Genomic DNA, 22388 nt, shown 5'->3' on the forward strand with positions numbered 1-22388 from the left:
CACAGGCTCACAACAGCAGGGCTGACTCTCATCACAGGCACACAACAGCAGGGCTGACTCCCATCACAGGCACATAGCATCAGGGCTGACTCCCATCACAGGCACACAACAGCAGGGCTGACTCTCATCACAGGCACACAACAGCAGGGCTGACTCTCATCACAGGCACACAACAGCAGGGCTGACTCTCATCACAGGCACATAGCATCAGGGCTGACTCCCATCACAGGCACACAACAACAGGGCTGACTCCCATCACAGGCACACAACAGCAGGGCTGACTCTCATCACAGGCACACAACAGCAGGGCTGACTCTCATCACAGGCACACAACAGCAGGGCTGACTCTCATCACAGGCACATAGCATCAGGGCTGACTCCCATCACAGGCACACAACAGCAGGGCTGACTCTCATCACAGGCTCACAACAGCAGGGCTGACTCTCATCACAGGCACACAACAGCAGGGCTGACTCTCATCACAGGCACATAGCATCAGGGCTGACTCCCATCACAGGCACACAACAGCAGGGCTGACTCCCATCACAGGCACACAACAACAGGGCTGACTCCCATCACAGGCACACAACAACAGGGCTGACTCCCATCACAGGCACACAACAGCAGGGCTGACTCTCATCACAGGCACATAGCATCAGGACTGACTCCCATCACAGGCACACAACAACAGGGCTGACTCCCATCACAGGCACACAACAGCAGGGCTGACTCCCATCACAGGCACACAACAACAGGGCTGACTCCCATCACAGGCACACAACAGCAGGGCTGACTCTCATCACAGGCACATAGCATCAGGGCTGACTCCCATCACAGGCACACAACAGCAGGGCTGACTCCCATCACAGGCACACAACAGCAGGGCTGACTCCCATCACAGGCACACAACAACAGGGCTGACTCCCATCACAGGCACACAACAACAGGGCTGACTCCCATCACAGGCACACAACAACAGGGCTGACTCCAATCACACACAACAGCAGGGTTGACTCAAATTATTATTTGTATGTAATATTTGTATGTTAATATTGTATTTTAACACTAAATTAAATGCAACAATGTAAACCTAAGCATGAAAGTCTCTTTTTGGTCTTTTTATAAGTGAAATCCACACGTCCACAAAGCCATAATGTTACTTTTATCTATAACATGATTTTGGAAATTTGTAATTCCAATTTGGGAAATTGTATTGACATTTGCTGCAAACTTGGTAATGAATATTGGTCTCTTCAGCAGGTTGAAATACATCCCTGAAAGATCTCAAAAACTGACCGAATCAAGAATAAACTGTTTTTTGGGAAACATGTTGGAATTTGTCAGTTTCTCAGAATTGCACTTTTAAATTGCACTCCAAAATAACTGCATACCAGTCTCAACATCATGTGTTTTGTAGTCATGAATAAATAATACAAGTGATATGTTTTGCATGTTTTCTTTAAAACAAATGCATTCGAGGTTAAAATAAACACACGCTTCCCTCACATATAATTCTATTTTGCCATAATCTATTTTCAAGTACAACTCAAATTTGAAACAATGGCCAACATCCGGAATACATTGGAAAATTCAAAAACATTCCGTTTGCCAGATTAGGTCTATTTTCTTTCAAAGCAACTGTCAAATGGAGCCTATTACATAGCATTGTATTCAGCACCTGTATATCTATGGCGCAAGCTGGCTGTCCTCTTTCACAGGGAAACTTGGTCCTATTTGTAAAACTGCACACATTTTCTGCATTAGCAATTACCATGTGTACATTGTTAAAAGCAATATGCTGGAAACAGGCAACTAGCTATTAGTGGTGTTCCCTGATGCACACATGCACAAGGCTAGGTTCTCGGGTAAACACTGATTGGTCAAGGAATTATTATTTCAGTCGGCATGTGACCCCTCTCTGTGCTGGGAGCATCTTGGGGGTAAAAATATCCCAATTTCCAACAGCAGGATAGGAGGCAGTAATGCTTCGTGACCCGACCATTTGATGTCGACATTGCATCCGCTTCCTCAGAGTGTGATGACTCAATCTCTGGAAACAATAGAGAATCTAGGGAACGAAGCAGATACCTGTTGTTCCTCGTCACGATGGAGCTGCTCTGGTGTAGTGCTGTAATGGTCTACTTATGTTGTATATCTGGGCCAAACCAAGCTTGACACTGTGCCAACAATTTACAGTCTTCCGCTATCTCTTCAATATAAATTATTTTGGTTGAAATTTGTTTATTTTATACATTTTTGGGTGATACCAAACTGCTGATCCCATCTCTCAAGAGCCGACCAATTACTGCTTCCGGATGATGAAAGTCTGGGAATGTGGGTACACCTGCCCACAGAAGGGGGCGAAGAACTTATCAAATTGTGCATGTCAGCCTGACTTTTGAATGGGTGAAGTAGGTGTAAACTATCAGGTAATGAAGGCATCAGAGCAGTTAAGGTGAACTTCATACTTACATTAATGGTTGTACTGGGACATTACAACTGCCACAAGTCTATCCTGTTATCTCTAACACATCGTATTTTTTATAAACTGGCCATGTCACTTTGACATTTAAGAAAGAAGCTACAGTAGGGATTCGTACACCAGGCTTGTCTCAAGCCTGGGTCTAGTCAAATTTCTTTTGGTCTAGTAAGTCCATATAGTAACACTAATGACTACTTGAGTGAGTGAGTGAGTGAGTGAGTGTGGTTTTACGCGGCTTTTAGCAATATTACGGTGGGGGACACCAGAAATGGGCTTCACACATTGTACCCATGTTCGGAGTGATGAGCGAACGCTTTAACCACTAGGCTACCCAAATGCCCCAATGCCTACTCGAGATTATGTCAAGTGACAAGTTCAGGTGCGAAGATGTTAGTCTATAGTCTCTCAGATCGCGTATGTGTTGGTACATATAATACTCCTTTGTTGTGTTCTTTCTCACATAGATCTGTTACATGTAATGTCAACCACAGGGCTCACATAAATCTATCAGGACCAGTGGCATTGACAATGGAAGCTATTTCAGCGTATGATGATCTTTTTCTCATGTCTGTTTAGTGTCACTAGACTGCATGTCACGGTGACACAGTTACAGGCGGTTCACCTGCTAACTGACCTCCATGAATACAATGGGGAGAGGGAGTGTTTCACATGCTGGTTACCCCTCAGATCTTAGGCTGTTTCTGTGCTGCCCACACACGTTTCAGTCCCACTGTATCAATAACAGACCTGTGAAGACCCTTATATTGAATATACACTCATGGTGTACATCCCTTGAGGTGTGTGTGTATATACCCAGTGAAATAAAACACCCTGAACTTCCCTCATGGTGTGTGTGTGTGTATATACCCAGTGTAATAACACACCCTGAACATCCCTCACGGTGTGTGTGTATATACCCAGTGTAATAACACACCCTGAACTTCCCTCACGGTGTGTGTATATATACCCAGTGTAATAACACACCCTGAACATCCCTCATGGTGTGTGTGTGTATATATACCCAGTGTAATAACACACCCTGAACTTCCCTCATGGTGTGTGTGTGTGTATATACCCAGTGTAATAACACACCCTGAACATCCCTCACGGTGTGTGTGTATATACCCAGTGTAATAACACACCCTGAACTTCCCTCACGGTGTGTGTATATATACCCAGTGTAATAACACACCCTGAACATCCCTCATGGTGTGTGTGTGTATATATACCCAGTGTAATAACACACCCTGAACTTCCCTCATGGTGTGTGTGTGTGTATATACCCAGTGTAATAACACACCCTGAACATCCCTCATGGTGTGTGTGTGTGTACCCAGTGTAATAACACACCCTGAACTTCCCTCATGGTGTGTGTGTGTATATACCCAGTGTAATAACACACCCTGAACATCCCTCACGGTGTGTGTGTGTATACCCAGTGTAATAACACACCCTGAACATCCCTCATGGTGTGTGTGTGTATATATACCCAGTGTAATAACACACCCTGAACTTCCCTCATGGTGTGTGTGTGTGTATATACCCAGTGTAATAACACACCCTGAACATCCCTCACGGTGTGTGTGTATATACCCAGTGTAATAACACACCCTGAACTTCCCTCACGGTGTGTATATATACCCAGTGTAATAACAAACCCTGAACATCCCTCATGGTGTGTGTGTGTGTATATACCCAGTGTAATAACACACCCTGAACATCCCTCACGGTGTGTGTGTGTATATATACCCAGTGTAATAACACACCCTGAACATCCCTCACGGTGTGTGTGTATACCCAGTGTAATAACACACCCTGAACATCCCTCATGGTGTGTGTGTGTATATATACCCAGTGTAATAACAGACCCTGAACATCCCTCACGGTGTGTGTGTATACCCAGTGTAATAACACACCCTGAACATCCCTCATGGTGTGTGTGTGTGTGTGTGTGTGTGTGTGTGTGTGTGTGTGTGTGTGTGTGTGTGTGTGTGTGTGTGTGTGTGTGTGTGTGTGTGTGTGTGTGTGTACCCAATGTAATAACACATCCTGAACATCCCTCACGGTGTGTGTGTGTGTGTACCCAGTGTAATAACACACTTTGAACTTCCCTCATGGTGTGTGTGTGTGTGTACCCAGTGTAATAACACACTTTGAACTTCCCTCATGGTGTGTGTGTGTGTGTATACCCAGTGTAATAACACACTTTGAACTTCCCTCATGGTGTGTGTGTGTGTGTACCCAGTGTAATAACACACCATGAACATCCCTCATGGTGTGTGTGTATACCCAGTGTAATAACACACCTTGAACATCCCTCATGGTGTAAAAAGTCCCGTAACACCTATCATTGTGTATACCCAGTGTAATAAATCCCGTCACACCTATCGTTGTGTATACCCAGTGTAATAAGTCTGGTAACACCTATCGTTGTGTACATCCATTGTAATAAGTCCCGTAACCACCATCGTTGTGTATACCTAGTGTCTACAGGTCCTTGAGTAATGACCACAAAGTTACATATGATACATGAGATTGTGTGCATGTTAGTCCAGATTATCTTGGTATGCAATCTGCAGCAACACATGACATCTGATGGCTGCGCGGTGCACAAACACGGAACAGTAAGATGAACTCTGAAGATAGTGTACACAGACTAATTTACTCTGTTGTGATGCATGTTTTACATCCATGGAAACCACTCACTGTTTCTTCTGTGCACACACAACACAAACCTCTGCTTCAACATATACACAAGTCCCACACAAAGAACATGTACAAAGTGAAACAACTCCCTGTAAACATACAACAGCTTTGCATGCAGTATTGAACTTTATTTTGTCCATCAAATACATATTATTATTGTTTGTTGTTTAATGCCCCACTCAGCAATATTCCAGCTATAAATAATCGAGTCTGGGCCAAGCAATCCAGTGATTGCTATTGTAAACAACAATCCATGCTATTGTTGATATTTATTATAGATGTCTGACAAATGAAAATACCTTTGCTGAGTATCTATAAAAAGAGTTATCTTCATTGCAAGAGGAAAGCAGCTTTGAACTTGTTGAGAATTGGAGCAGACAATCCGGTGGACGATAGCATGAGCATCAACACCATCATGACAGCTTAATAACAAACTAAATTATAGGTGAGGCGAAACAGGGTCTAAAATCCCGTTAAAGATTATTGCGCTTAAATAGTAGCATGCATGCACATCTGTGTGTGTGTGGCTGATTGTGCTAGTCCGGACTGGTGTCGATTTATCGTGCTAGCTCACTGAGATACCATACTGCAGTTGAACATGAATACACCACTTAGACACAGACAGGGTAACAACAAGTACCATCTTTTAACATCTTTTAGTATGACGAGGCTGGAATTGAACCCCAGAACTTCTGCTTTCCAGGCAGACGCTCTACCACTAGACCACGGAGGTGGTTGAACTAAATCAAAAGAAGCAGCTGCATCGACTCCAGGGAGCCACCTTCCAATCCATCCTTTGTCGTAGCGGCCATTCAGTTGCCTCTCAAGACAGACATGGAGAACTCAGTCAGCACCCTACTATCTGTCTGAGAGCCTGGTTATAGTGAGTTAAAGCTGAGTAAAGTGGAACTCACCTAAATGACCCCAGTCTTCTCCCCCTTGGCACAAGGCAGAATGTGGAATTGTACAATAACTTCTTATAGTCATACCTGTAACAGAGAAATACAGAGATAAGTATCAATAGAATCAGCGCCACACTGAAGGAACAATAGTTATGAGGTTGTGACATCATACGGTGAGTGAGTTAGGTTTGCCTCTTTTAACATTATTAGTTATATCACGGCGTGTCAGCTTAATGTAGACGTTTCAGAGGTTTACCACTTCAGTGAAACCCCTGAGCACGGGTATGGTGCTGACAAACCCAGAAACATAATCGAGGCCAACCAGGATTCGAACCAACAATCATAGGTTTCTGGCGTGCCCAAGGGATGCAACTCTGCACAGCGAATCGCGGCGCCTTAGAGGACTTGGCCACCCGTGCCCCCTGACTAAAGTAGAAACCTGGCTAAGCTTGAAACTGTCGACTCTAGACATGGAGAAGAAGTGGGCACGTCTTAACAAACTGGCAAACATTGCACTTGATTTAAGGTTACATCTGGTTAAATGGACACTAGTGTAAGTGGACTCTTGAGGGTGCATCCAGAAAGTGGACACTATGTTTACATGCAGTACTGGCGGCTAATTTGCTTGCAAAGCGTGCATCTCATTCCTCTCCCTTCAAAGGAAGGCCATCACATGTAAAACTCCATGTAAAAACTCCATGCATTTAATCATCAGAAACTAATTACATCGTCTGCCATTACTGTCTTCCAAAGACTCATTGTTTCATTAAGCACATGAAGCTCCCATTCATCCCCTTTGTAACATAAATCACATCACATAAGCAGCTATCAGCAGCATAAAATTCGTGGGGCAGCTATCTCATCTCCCTGAATATGATAACAAGGGATCTGATGGCACCAGCATACATGAACACACTCATTTCTCCCTTATCCTGGAAACCCCAAGATGTGATTCCTTCCTTGCTTATGTACAGCTGTCATCGGATGAGATATTATGTATTTCCTTAAGATAACTTCTCCTGCAGGGCTATTACCACACTGTCACTCTGAAGCATGGGGAACATACAGCAGCAATGAGATGGAGATACGACACAAACTCCCCAAACTTTACTGCTGATCTACAGAAGCTGGTGCACATTCAGAGCTGATGGGTTTAGTTCTTGATGTTGGTACTTTACGATGATGACCGGATACAGCGGACCCTCATTAACTCAAACCCCTTAAACTCGATATCACGAACCTTGTAAGTGACTTTATGCTGTGTTTCTTGAAAGCTCAGCAATTACTGGTTGGAACATATTCAAAGAGACATTAACACATTATCCATACCCATTATTTACTTATCCATAAGTATTGTCACTGAAATGGTACGGCCTTAATCAAAGTTTGTTTGTTTGTTTCTTGTTTAATGCTGCACTCAGCAATATTCCAGCTATATAACTTAATCAAAGATTGTTTGTTTGTTTCTTGTTTAACGCTGCACTCAGCAATATTCCAGCTATATAACTTAATCAAAGTTTGTTTGTTTGATTCTTGTTTAATGCTGCACTCAGTAATATTCCAGCTATATGACTTAATCAAAGTTTGTTTGTTTGTTTGTTTCTTGTTTAACGCTGCACTCAGCAATATTCCAGCTATATAACTTAATCAAAGTTTGTTTGTTTGTTTCTTGTTTAATGCTGCACTCAGCAATATTCCAGCTATATAACTTAATCAAAGATTGTTTGTTTGTTACTTGTTTAACACTGCACTCAGTAATATTCCAGCTATATGACTTAATCAAAGTTTGTTTGTTTGTTTCTTGTTTAACGCTGCACTCAACAATATTCCAGCTATATAAGCGCCCCGCTCTAATAAGCGCCCACAGTGACATTTGCTGATATATTGGCTGGTGAACAATCCCAATTAGCACCCCTTCCGATTGATCAATGTACACAAGACTAATTTATTCGCGTATAATACGCACTCATGTGTTATATGCACCCTTAATTATGGGCAATAAAATTCTGGACAAATATATCTGCCGTACATAAACATTTCAGGCTGTCAGCATAACCATGATATTTATCTTTCAACTCTGTTTTTTTTTTCTTCACCAAAATAATATTCTAATAAGAGCCCCCTATTTCTATTTTGAGAGCACCCTGGGTGCTTATTACGTCAAATACGGTAATCAAAGTTTGTTTGTTTATTTCTTGTTTAACGCTGCACTCAGCAATATTCCAGCTATATGACTTAATCAAAGCATCGTTTAGGCGTCAAATGCTTGGAAACAGTAATGATTTTGAACCAAATCGAACAAAAGGATCATGCTCTGAAACTGTACCCCACAGAACTTTCTCCTGGGAAGAGATGCCGGAGAATGTGTTATGATATATAGTTCCCCTAGGTTCATACATTCCTTATGTGAACTATATTCATTACAGATTTTGGTCAACAGACAGTCATGATTCTGAACCAAATGGACTAAAACGTCCTCCTAAACCCTAAACTGTGAAACTTATATACCTCTGACAACAAAATTTAATTCTCTCTTGGGAAGAGGAGCTCACACTGGTTAATGTTACACATATCCTAAGGGGTGGTACATTTTCGCTTTTTTACTAATGCGAACCATATTTAGGACCTCACCAGAAGTTCAGGGCCTGTACTGTGTAGTACAACAGGCAGGAATTTCATCAGATCTGCTCTTCAGGTAATAAAACCCCCAAAGTGTAAATGTACATCAACACTTCCTTGAAGTTAAACCACTAGTTCCTCATATAGCCTACTTCATACCATAAGAAACACCAAGGTTCAGTCAAGGAAGATACTGATTTCACAAAGAGATTTTGGGGCAAAAAGCTGTATTCTAGCCAGTACTTAAGTAGGGCACCTCAGTGAATTGTGGACTGAAGGACACCTCTGAATGATAAGCTAAATAGGGCACACTCCTGAATGATAATCTAAGACACTCACTGAATCATAAACTGGGTCACTATGAATTATTAACAAGGATATGTCAGCGACTTGATGCAGACATGATATTTTCTTGTCATACAGGATGGTGTTATCATTGAAACCAAACACTGTGGTACAAGGTTACAGTTCGTATCCCCTCCTTTTCTTCATGTTCATTACTACAAAGTATGTGATAAATGAAATATCTCCCACCACTTATTCCATAAGATTCCTTGAATGCCCGGAGATAATGAAACAGTAACACTGAAGGAGACGAAGGTAGCCCAGCTTATAAGGATGTAGATAATGGAGGTTACATTGACGGGGTCAGATTGCATTCAGCTTCGGCTCACTGAACCCCCACTTTCCTTAATGATGACATACTTCAGTGATTCTCATCAATACAAAAATGACTTAAAAACTGTGTACAGTTAAGGACAGAGAGGGAATTTTTCCTTTTCCTTGTCATTTGTATGACTTCATTGGCTTGTCACGAACTAAACTTGCTGGAATGAGTGAGTGGGTGAGTGAGTGAGTAAGTATGGTTTTATGCCACTTTTAGCAATATTCCAGCAATACCATGGCAGGGGACACCATAAATGGGCTTCACACATTGTACCCATGTTGGGAATCGAACCCGGGTATTTGGCGTGATGAGCGAACGCCTTACCACTAGGCTATCCAACCGCCCCTACACTTGCGTGGAAAAAAACTGGGTTGACCAAAATTGTTTCACTTACCAATGGGATCAGTGCCACAGAAAGATCCCAGAAAATATGTTAGACAAAAGCGTCTTGATCAAATTCTACTGTTACACAGGTGTGTGTTTTTAATATTTCAAACACTTGGGTCATTGTATGAATATCATCTAATTAGGGCTGGGATGGGTAATTAGGGTAATTGGTTGGGTGGGTCCTGAGTAGGACCCAGGTACCCACAGGACTACCTGGACCCGTGGTTAGTCACGTGATATATTGTTGAATGACAAAAACTCACTATTGCTCAGTGGTCACACTACAAGTCGCTAATGTTCACATGCACACATTTGTTTTGACTTGTATATGTTTGAGTAAAGATAAAGCTTCAGTCAACTTCGGCGAACGAACGCATCATCTGATTGTTTGATACATGTATCTAAATAGTTTTAGCCAGGGATGCAGCAAAACAATTACCTGTCAGACATTTTGTTTCCTATACTCTTGAGACTTGCAGTGATTACCCGGGTAGGGCCGGGTAATAGCGGGGTGGGTACCTGGGTTGTAAATTTGGACTCGTATCAGCCCTACTTCTAATGTTCTACCACCTAAGGGAAGCTTGATGAATGTCTGGTGAGTGAGTGAGTGAGTGAGTGAGTTTGGTTTAACGCCGGTTTAACAGTATTCCAGTTATATCGCGGCGTGTCAGCTTAATGTGGGAGGAAAGCCCGAAGTGATGCATGTCTCAGACGTTTACCACTTCGGTGAAACCCACGAGCACGGGTATGGTGCTGACAAACCTAGAAACATAATCAGGGCGAACCGGGATTCGAACCCACAATCATAGGTTTCTGGCGTGCCCAGGGGACGCAACCCTGCACAGCGAATCGAGGCGCCTTAGACGACTGGGCCCCCCATGCCCCCGAATGTCTGGTGAAAGGTACACTGTTTGGCAGACAAATTGTCCTGTACACAAGTTGTTGGGCAAGAAATCACAAATGAATAGGAACTCAATCATCTCACTCTGCTACTTCGCAACGCAATGTGTCAACATTCACCTCAAGGCTCATTTTCCCAACCCGAGAAGTAGATAAAACACATGCAGAAATTTGAAAGAAAATATTTGGCATATTCCAACAGGCCATTTGTAACTTCATGCTAGTTTTACTCATATCTTTCAACACTGCCAATGGACTTCTGAACACATACTCACAGCTGGAATAACTTCGGCTGCCAGGACAGAGATTTCACACCTAACAACCCTCCCTGTCAAATATTTCAGGGGAATTTTCTGCCTCAATTTCTATGATCAGTGATTTGCAAGGATCTGAGAGAGCTACACCACTCGGAACATGGAGATAGGATCTCCTGGATGCTTCCAAACAAGGCTTATGTTCCCCCACGCTGCGAGGGGACAAGCACCTGTATACAATCTCTGTACAATCAGCACTGGAATCTTAGCTCCTTGGAAATCTATCTCATTGTCTATAATCAGAAATCACTCAGGTCTGAAAATATAAATATCTTCCGACTCAAGTTTACCCATCACAACCAATATACATCCCTCCCTTGCTTTAAGGTACCTGTTACATCCCCTGACGCTCCACCTCCTTTTCTCTTTCTATTGCTTTTTCCTCCTTCCACAACATGCCGGAACCTATTCCTCCACTATCCATTCACATTCTTGACTAATGCTTCTGTAGCGTAGCAAAATTGAGTAAATATTTTAGTAAATGTCATTGTAAATCTCATATATCGAAAAGCATGTTAAATCTAAATTTCTTGTGGTTTACCATGAAAAGTTACTTTTGGATCATCTGCCCTTGGGGAGGATAAATTGGGGAATGAATTATCATTAGCATAAGAACAGCCTTGTCAGTGGTCTGTGGCTTCGGGGCATTTTTATAAAACATGCTTCTCAATCAAAGGAGCATGTCATAACGTAATAGGCACATTAATTCCTTGAGTTTCAGAACCAAATACATGACTTCCTGTCAGGTTTCACAAAAACACATTGCTTTCATCAAAACCATGTCTTTTTTCATGCTCCTTTCCTTCCAGTTTCAGAATTCCATCCAAGACTGATGGACTCATATAAACATGTTCCTTTCTCTGCATCTGAATAAATGAGTTTGTTTGTTTGTTGTTTAAAGCCACACTCAGCAATATTCCAGCTATATGAAGGCAGTCTGTAAATAATCAAGTCTGGACCAGACAATCCAGTGATTGACATCAAGAGCATCGATCCACACAATTGGGATACAATGACATGCATCAACCAAGTCAGCGAGCCTGACCACCCGATCCCATAAGTCGCCTCTTACGACAAGCATAGCTGCCTTTTTTACCATTCTGTAAGTAATCATGTTGGAGCAATAACTTCAAGGGCAATGATCAATGCCTTCATGGTATTACTGAACAAACCATCCGGCAACACAGTGTAACAACCAAAGCCTTGTGAGTCAGCCTTTATAACAAGTATGGGCTGTATTGACCTATTCTGCCCTGGATTCCTTACACGTGTGGCATTTGTAGGGTATTCCCTGGTCACAATGTATTCCAACCACCTGAAGACCTATTCTACCCCGGATCTTCACTGAGGAGTGAGTGAGTGAGTGAGTGAGTGAGTGAGTGAGTGAGTTTGGTTTTATGCCGCTTTTAGCAATATTCCAGCAATATCACGGCGGGGGACACCAGAAATGGGCTTCACACATTGTACCCATGTCGGGAATCGAACCCGGGTCTTCGGTGTGACGAGCGAACGGTTTAACCACTAGGCTACCCGACCGCCCCTCTTCACTGAGGACTGAATGAGAGATACACCATATATACTACACACACAAAATTAAAGAACACACAACTTTTTTCTCTTATGACATGTCAGATTAACTATAGTCAAATGGAAACAATTGGGTTTCTTTAACTTCTTTTGAGCAGTATATAACAGTAAGGGTGTAAGGGCTGCTTAACGTTACGAATCACGATCTCACAACACAGGACGTAAGCCTCTTAACATAATGTCCGGGAAGGGATGGACGTGTCAGTGATGTGTCGTCCATAATGGGACGCAACACCAACACACCTGAACATCACCTCTACCATCAAATCTGATTTACTGCAAATTACAACACATTAAAATGTCATGAACACTTTCTCATATCTACAAGCTCACAAAGCTAATTATCACGAAACCTCTCAAATTTCACATACTTTTATAATCCACTAATAAAAAGAAGAATGTTATGGCCTTGTTATAACACAAGATCTGTTTCCACTCGCCACCATCATACCCCGAGTTCAAAATAATTTTGAGGACTCCTGGGGTCCTTGAGGTTTGTTAAAGATGTCTGAATCTAGATACCCTAAATCCTTAATCCTTAACATAGGGGTTATGATAAGAATCTTGATTCACATCCTTAATTTCTAACTCAGCACACCCACTCTATTGACCTTCATGTTTCAACACAGAAATTCGTCTCTGTTTGCCCTTTAACTTCAACAGTACAACCTGTTAAACTTCATGACTTGTCAACTTGAGCTTGAGGCTGGAAGTTAGCCTTGCTCCAAGGGTGTACTGAAAGATAAGTCTATATATCTGTAGTAATTCTATGCTTACAATAGGCAAGTCTAGATAAGCGGACTGTTCCATAGACACCACTCTCTTATGTAGACAACTTCTTATTATTATTTATATAATCTAGAAACAATGATTTAATCTTATAATTATTGCCCTTAAGACTTGTGCAAGTCTAGCTGGAAGTGTGACGCTGTTATCTCCAGCAGTCTAGACACTACCTTATTCCTGAGCTGGGGTCCCCCTTGCCCCTTTGTTCTGCCATAAACACCAACCCAAACCAGGCTACTATCTTCTCCTGTCTCTTTAAGCTCGTAATTGTAGGCTTGGACAAGATGTTATGTTGACGATAACTGAAGATGAATCGCAACTTGTGAAAATAGTCTACTTAATGACGTGAAAAACACAATGTCTCAGATCTACTAATGCTCTGTACGAGTGTTAAATTATCACTTACAGGACACACAAGCTCGAACGACCGACACACACAAATAAAGTAGGTCTACATGATGGACAGTATGCTGCAGTGGGTGACACCTTCTCCAGGTCCTCAGATTGGAGAGATGGATCATTCAGCGAAATCATTCAGAGAAATCATTCACCTCCCTTTATCTATGTGTAAAAGATACTTAGCTGTTTAAGATAATTTCCAAAGTTAAAGCTATTCACGAAATGAACACCACCTGAGGAAGAGGAAACTATTTAACACTACTGGAACCTTGTGCATGTATGTTATATGTATGAGTGTGTTTCTTTGTTCGTTGTTTAACGCCACACTTAGCAATATTCCAGTTATATGACGGCGGTCTGTAAATAATCGAGTCTGGACCAGACAATCAAGTGATTGATATCTTGAGCATCAATCCGTGCAATTGGGATACGATGACATGCATCAAGTCTGCAAGCCTGACCACCCAATCCCTTTAGTCGCCTCTTACGACAAGCAAAGTCGCCTGTTACTGCAAGCATGGGTTACTGAAGATCTATTCAACCTGGATCTTCACAGTTCTGTTACATGTGAAGAAGGTGGGTTTAGTATCTACAGTCCAGGAGTGTTTGTTTACTCAGAATTGTGTGTATAAAATTGGTCTTACATGGGAGCAAGTTGAGTATTTCATTTATTACTTGCCGTTTATAACTCTAAAAAAAATTTGCTGTTGTGTATGAAAAGGCAGACATATACACAATCCACAGCATAATCCAATTGAGTTTAACAGAAAAATACTTCAAACATGTCAAAAGTTGACACATATCAATTTAATACACTTTCAGAGTTCAGGGGTTCGTTCCACAAAGCTGTAAAGGTTATCGTAACTCCCATACTTTAACAGAGACTTACAGCTATCGTTGCGCTATGTGCGTCTGGTGGAACAGGGCCCTGCACCACAAAGTTTACAATCACATCACAATACACTGTGACATAATTTGTGAAAGTTTGTGGCAAGACACACCCGTGAAACAATGCCATATGACGTCAGCCATGTGATGTCATCGAGTGTGCATAAGCTCCTCTCAGTGATCTATCATCTCGACATGTCATTGAACTAGCCAATGTTGAGAGGTTTCAATATTTGTTAGTGAAACTTGTCCATCAGTACTTAAGCACATGCTTTGGTATTAAACACTGTGTAATGCCAGCTTATTGTTATTAAACGGGGGTGGGTGGGGGGGGGGGTGGGGGGGGGGGGGGGGGGGGGGGGGGGGTGGGGGGGATCTCTTCACGTAATAAATGTACAGATTACACACCCTGGCATAGCTCTGTTCAGTAACACATGACAGTAACACATCCTGGCATACCTCTGTACTTTCTCTCCCTATACAGCTCCACACACTTCCTCAAACGTCTGGCATTGCTGAGTGAGACATTTGGTATGAACTCTGACCCATGCGTTTGTTTTGTACATCCAGGCACAAGATAAATCACGGATCACCTGTTGGGGCCGCCTGTCTGGTTGTACAGATCATGATGTTACCAGACACGGCGGGGTTGCACAACAACAGCTGCACCGAGGCCACAATGACAAGGGTTTGTGTGCTTGTAACATTTGCTCTCACTGAATTCCTTGTCCAAAATTACCCCTGATGCAATTTCCTATTGGTTCAGACAAGTTGCATTTGTGATTGATTTTGCAATAATTCTCCCGGCAGGGTTTAATCAAAAGCATTTTCAGATTGTCTGTAAAGTTATTCATTTGATAAAAGAACAAAAGTGCAATCTTTCAGAATAATGTGCAGGTCATGATATTACAGTACAGAGACAAACAAATATTCTCATACTGTGGTAATAATGTGTAGATCGAAATACTGTAGACACAATGTGATACCTTGTGTGAATGAGTGAGTTGGGTCTAACGCAGCTTTTAACAGTACCGGTATTCTAGTTATATCGCGGCATGTCAGCTTAATGTGGGAGGAAAGCCCGAAGTGATGCAGATCTTGGACGTTTACCACTTCGGTGAAACTCACAAGCACGGGTATGGAGCTGACAAACCTAGAAACATGATTGGGGCGAACCGGGATTCGAACCCACAATCATAGGTTTCTGGCGTGCCCAAGGGACGCAACTCTGCACAGCGAATCTTGGCGCCTTAGACGACTGGGCCACCCGTGCCCCCGATACCTTGTGTGACACAATACTCATGCTGAGATACATATTACCAACATGTATTTAAAATAATCCATATTGCAACATCAGAAGAGAAAGACCATACAAAATGCTGACATACCAACTTCATACCATCTGAACAAATTCAGATGTACATGTATAAAATAGTTTCAGCTGGATTTTGCATTTGGATGTTTTTACTATAAGAAAGGTAAATAATTCAGAATCATTTGCAGGTTATAGTTTTTAGCAAATGGATCCATTTTTATTTTATCAACTGATAATAATTTCTGGTTGCAATTTTGTACTTCCCTGACCCCACTTGAGTGCACACAATCTGCTGAGACAATCACACAAAGTACTGTCTGTCCAGCCTATCAGAAGTCAGGTGTGTGAGTCAGTGTGGACCACACAGCTGACTGTTGAGTGTGTCTCTCTACGCTCCAACAGCTCGTAACCCCTGCTGAAAGGCAACACTTAGTATTGCCTCGATCACTTACCCACAAATCCCTGCCTATATAGTTAGGTGCTTTCAGCTAGATTTTCCCACAAATATCCATCCTTCAGAAAGCAGAATATTCAGCCCCTTGCGACTCAGGTTTTTTCCCCAATAACAACCTGGGATTCTGCCATAAATATAATCGCCTACACATTAAAGCAAGCTTTTTTTGAGAAAGTGATCATTTCATTTCAATATGTATCCAATTATTTCACACGATCAGCTATTATCCCACATGTGCCAGTATGAAAATATTTGAAAACCAATGTTGAAAATAACCTGTAAAATCTGTAAGGTATACTGCATCTAACATTGGTAGACACAACTACTCTAATTTGAAACATTTCCTAACTACCTGACTTGGCAATTTTCATCCAGGGGGCAAACAATGTCGAAATGTGCTTTGCATAAATAGAGAAACCTTTCATCGATAATTTTAATAAATAAAACAATTTAAAAGGCCATAAAACCGAGCTGCCTCTCCTTGTTAAGTGAACATGCAGGTGTCTAGTCAGTCGACAACAGTGCCTTATATAAAATTAGTTTATTTGTTCGTTTGTTGTTTAACGCTGCACTCAGCAATACTTCAGCTATATGACAGTGGTCTGTAGATAATCAAGTCTGGACAAGACCATCCAGTGATTGATATCATGAGCATCGATTCACACAGTTAAGATACGATGACATGCATCCACCAAGTAAGTGAGCCTGACCAACCGATCCAGTAAGTCACCTCTTACGACAAGCTCAGTCGCCTGAGCACATGGGTTGCTGAAGACTTGTCCTAACCTGGATCTTCACTGTGAGACTTATACGACAACGTGGAAGAAGCATGAACCGAAGTAAATACACCTTCTTGAATTGTCAACAACATCATACCATAATGTCAGTGCAAGAGTCAGACTGACGGTATTCCCTGCTGTTTTGGGGGTATCATGTGTCACAACCAGCCTGAAGGCAGTCAACAGTGAGACCAACTAACCCCTATTTCACTCGCAACCCTAGTATGACAACACCAATCCTCAGCTAAAGACTTACAATCAAGTTTGGTCTTGACAGGATGGCAACTGCAAGAATCTTATTTTTTTAAGTAAACAGACACCTAAATGTCAAGGCAAGAAGACGAGATGACCATAGTCTTGTTGTTCATCACCAAGCTCTTATGATGGACACGGAACAAAAGAACCAGCATTATGGCTGGGGTGTTGCATATCCCCAGATTATCAGCACTGGCCCTTGGAGATGACAAACTGGCTGTAAATCTGCGGCATTTATGCAATGACTCCACAACTGGTCCTAGCATCACAGAGCCTGCAAGATCCCCTTGAGAGAGAAGGATTCATACAACAGTGAGCAATACGGCGTTTGCATCTCCACACTACTGCATACATAATTGATATATTCTATTATATAAACAAATTTTATTTTTTGCTGGAGTTGTATGAAATCAAAAGAATGTTTTGGCTGGAGTAGTTCTATATTAATGCTACTCAACTAGTCTGTCATACAGACCCTGAAACAAATATATCCAATACAGCACATGCAAGTCTATAATTCCAAAACTGCAGATGTACTTGGCCCCCTCCAACTGTGAAACTGAATAATCAGCTCATTGTCATACTTTTTTGAGATCATAGACCTGTCTGCTCAGATTTTCTTAAAATGAAAAAAATATTAAAAATCAATTTGGCTCTTATGTTTTTTCCAAGGATCACGGAAAAAGATATTTTTCAATTATGGCAAATTACTGTATTGCATGGTTCTCTGCAGCTGCTCCAGATAGCATCATTATTTCGTGAAAAGAAGAAAATCCTGTGTCTGTAGAATACTGTTTGCATTATTTCTTGTCCGGTAAATAAAACATAATAAATTCATTTGCTGATTTGGAACCCATTTTTTTAGAATAATTTCACCCCACCTCTGCAGGATCTCGCCCATGAACTGTTTGGCCTTACAATATTTCCTACATAACATTCCAGCAGTGGCAGAATCAATAGCCATGATATATTGCCTTAATATCACACATACAGAATGAGGTGTTTCTGTCTGGCTGGACCAATAGGGGCCCTACAATGCCCTGTCCTGGCCAATAACCCGGGAAGAGACAGGATCTTGTTATCAGCACCAGAATCAGCCCTGATCCTTCAGCCAGGCTTTACTCCGTGACTAGTGTGACATTTGCATGCAACCACAGAACCGGCTTAACAACACACAAATCAGTTCGTAATTAATGATATAGACTTTTGATAAGGCAGAAAACTTTGGTAACTCCCAGCTCCTCTTTCAATTTACTGTTTCAAACACAAAGGAAGGTTTGCAGGAAGGAATGGCTTTGCTGATAGTTCCAACATATCCAACATGGCACTATATCATGAGATGTGGTTAGTGTTTGATGTAAACCACATTTACTGTTTGTTCACTCACTTACGGAGTCAGTTCTAATCTTGTTTCACAAGATCATTGCCTGAAACAATTGCAACGACTGTCTCAATGGCACCAGAAATCAGATCCCAGCAATTTATTGGAAATAAAGCTGAATGTGACCCACGGGGAGAGAAGGGACCTTGTGCGTGCTAGGATACAAGTTTGACATCAACTTACTTCAGTGAAAATCGCGATATATGTGTACAAAATATCTTATTTTTCTTTTGTTAGTTCATTATGTAATAAAAACATTATTTCAAAACTTTTCAGCAAACATGTCTACTTTCAATTAATCAGACGTATCTAAAGACTGCAGAAACAGTTTTAAGTCGGAAAATGAGTGCAAATGTTTAAAGCCATGTATCTCTGTAATAAACATGAATTGAAGCTTGTCAATTGTATTTTTGTTTCAAACATACTGTAGTTTAAAAATATAATAAAAAGTCAAAATGTGATTTTTCACCCATGTGGTCCCTCATCTCATAGTTAGTAACAATTATGGGCTTGTCCGTTGTTTTATGTTAAAAGCAAATAAAATAGTAGTAGAAGAATCCATGTATAATGAGAGAATTATTTCTTAATTTTGTGAACCATTTCCTTGATAACTTGGGTAAAACATATATTTCTCACACTGACAAAATTGCAAATGGACACTCAATTTAATTGCATTTCTTCATTGGTGGTTACTCCTTTCAAGTCACAAAGATACAAAAAATGTATCACTATTACAGAACCAATCCAGAGATGAATACTTTTAATCCAAACTTTACAGACATTCCTATTTCTTCAAAAGAGCATAAAAAGTAACTGATATTGATAATGGGACTTGACTAAGCCCCCCTATGGGTGTATGCTATCAGCTACACACTCACCAACACTGATGCAAGCACGCATTTAAACATGACACCACATTGGACATTTTCAAGAATTTTTATTCAATCAAAATATATCATATTTGACTATCCTTAAGCAAGTAACTGATCTGTCTAGATTACTACATGGTTGCATACAGATCAAAATTTCAGAACCACTATTAATTTCACATTAAACATGATCAATCTGAAGAAGGAACTAAATATTGACATAAAATCATATTTATATACCAACTCTTCATTTCTAAATATAAATTGGTGATGTAATTCCAAGGAATGAATAGATTGGACTGGAAGATGAAGCATGTTCAAATCTTTTCATCTTGCTTAAAGTTGACATCTCTTTCAAATCTTGTTCTCTTGTAAAAAACTATACATCCGAGTCAGTACCTCTTCCAAGGAATTGGGAGTGAAATATCAGTAAAACTGAACATCAAGACACATTAAGATATTAGAACTCTCACACTTAAAAACTGTGTGTTCAAAGTACAGAGTGACCTAGATCTTTCAAATTCTTGAGTGAAATTTAAATTAGGCTGATCTAGCAGGGGCCAAACAGTTCCCAAATTATCTATACACTCCATGGCACAGTTGCTGTAACTTTTATGACCAGGGGTATTAAAATGCCATGCATGTATGGAGCGCCATGGGGGGGAGAGGGACAGTGTTGCCTCACTGGTGCTTGTGGCTGGGAGGGGGAGAGAGGCAGGCTGCTGCATGGTGGTGCACCATAGTCGGTCATATTAGCACCATGGCTTGAGGGATGTTCGTGAAATTGCATGTTAATGAAAATGTCAAACTATGAAAGAAAATATAAAGATTTCATCTGTCATCTCTAATGTTATTAAACTGATGATCAAGCGATTTGGGATTCTCGGTTAGAATATTGGTGACAAAATGGAATGCGATTTATTGGATGAAGTGGTCAGTCAGGCTTGGTGACTCGTCGATTGCATGTCATCCCAACTGCATGAATAACTGCTCATACCTAAATCACAGGTTTGTCTGGTCTAGACTTATTTGTGTATGGATGACAACAGGTCAGTGAGTGTGTTTGGTGGTATTTAACTCAGTAGTGTAACAGCAGTGTCAATCATACATCATGGTGTGTTGGCTAAAACAGGAGCCAAGCAGTGACACAAGTTGGTTTGTTGTTTAACGCCGCACTCAGCAATATCCCAGCTATATGATGGCGGTCTGTAAAATAATCGAGTCTGGACCAGACAATCCAGTGATTGACATCATGAGCATCGACCCACGCAATTGGGATCGATGGCATGTATCAACGAAGTCAGCGAGTCTGACCACCCGATCCCGTTAGTCGCCTTTTACGACAAGCATAGTCGCCTTTTACAGCAAGTATGGGTTGCTGAAGACCTATTCTACCCCGGAATCTTCACGGGTCGCAGTGACACAAGGCACATACACCACATGAAACCCATTCAGTGCTGCCATCATCTTCAGTCTAGCTTAAAGCAAAGGAACTGTGATATATCTGTCACTTTGCAGAATCTGATTCGGTACTTTCCTTGTCAATTCCAATATGTCAACTATTTGACAGTGGCCTGTAAATAATAGAGTCTTGACCAGGCAATCCAGTGACTGATACTATGAGCAACGATCCATGCTGTTGGGAGCATGTTGACACTCAACCAATTTAGTCACCGAGCCTTACTACCTGATCTATTAAGTCTCCTCATACAACCACCATCGGTTCCATGGGACCAATTCTGACCCAGAATTCCAAAAGGGGTGGCTAGGGTTGGTTGGTTGGTTTGTTGTTTAACGCCGCACTCAGCAATATCCCAGCTATATGATGGCGGTCTGTAAAATAATCGAGTCTGGACCAGACAATCCAGTGATTGACATCATGAGCATCGACCCACGCAATTGGGATCGATGGCATGTATCAACGAAGTCAGCGAGTCTGACCACCCGATCCCGTTAGTTGCCTTTTACGATAAGCATAGTCGCCTTTTACGGCAAGCATGGGTTGCTGAAAACCTATTCTACCCCGGAATCTTCACGGGCCGGGTGGCTAGGGGGAAGAATCTGATCCAGTGTACCGGATACAACTGTTGCAGTATTGAGTCATGCGTCTATCTCACATACAATAGCAGAAATGGGAATATGTATTTGTTCATGTATTTGTTCGTGTTCGTTCTCCAAAAATCTCACCTTCACAAAAATATGCCCCCAGAGATGTTCCAAATATAGCTTATAAAAAATCCATAAGAATATAGTCTGAGAATTAAATCATTAGAGAAAATATTAACATCTCTCACAGTAGTGTTGAAACTTGTATGAATATATTCTCGTTCCTCTGAGATATATCTTACAACTCCTTTTTTCTTTCTTAAGTTGAACTACACAAAACCTCTCTGAAAAAAGTAAGATTATGCCACAGAAGAAGCTTTTTCCATGACATTATTATTTTGGGGTAAAAATTTACATAATAATAAAGTCAGATCGAAATGTTCACAGACTTATTGTACACTTTAACAAGGAAAAGTAGGATGGACACACATTAATCTTCATTGAGCAATCACAGCTTATAAACTTCCTTATATGATCAATCTATGTGATACACCACATGGGTAACAATAAGACAGCTCAAATGTAAGTCATGAATATCTAGTCTCAAGAGAATACTGCATTAAACAAAGGGAGGTAACTGAGGTCAGCACCT

At 41.3% G+C, this 22388-nt stretch overlaps 1 protein-coding gene across 1 annotated transcript in view; it reads right to left on the reverse strand.

Moving 5' to 3' along the window:
• Positions 1-22388, reverse strand: part of LOC124149462 (exostosin-1b-like) — a 150612-nt gene that overhangs the window by 58500 nt on the left and 69724 nt on the right. Inside the window, exon 2 of the mRNA XM_048394043.1 lies at positions 6103-6177. Coding sequence (XP_048250000.1) covers positions 6103-6177 — 75 coding nt within the window. The remainder of the gene's footprint in view (positions 1-6102; positions 6178-22388) is intronic.

The sequence above is a fragment of the Haliotis rufescens genome, unplaced genomic scaffold, assembly GCF_023055435.1.
Source record: "Haliotis rufescens isolate VD_foot unplaced genomic scaffold, xgHalRufe1.0.p SCAF_1, whole genome shotgun sequence".
NCBI lineage: Eukaryota > Metazoa > Mollusca > Gastropoda > Lepetellida > Haliotidae > Haliotis > Haliotis rufescens.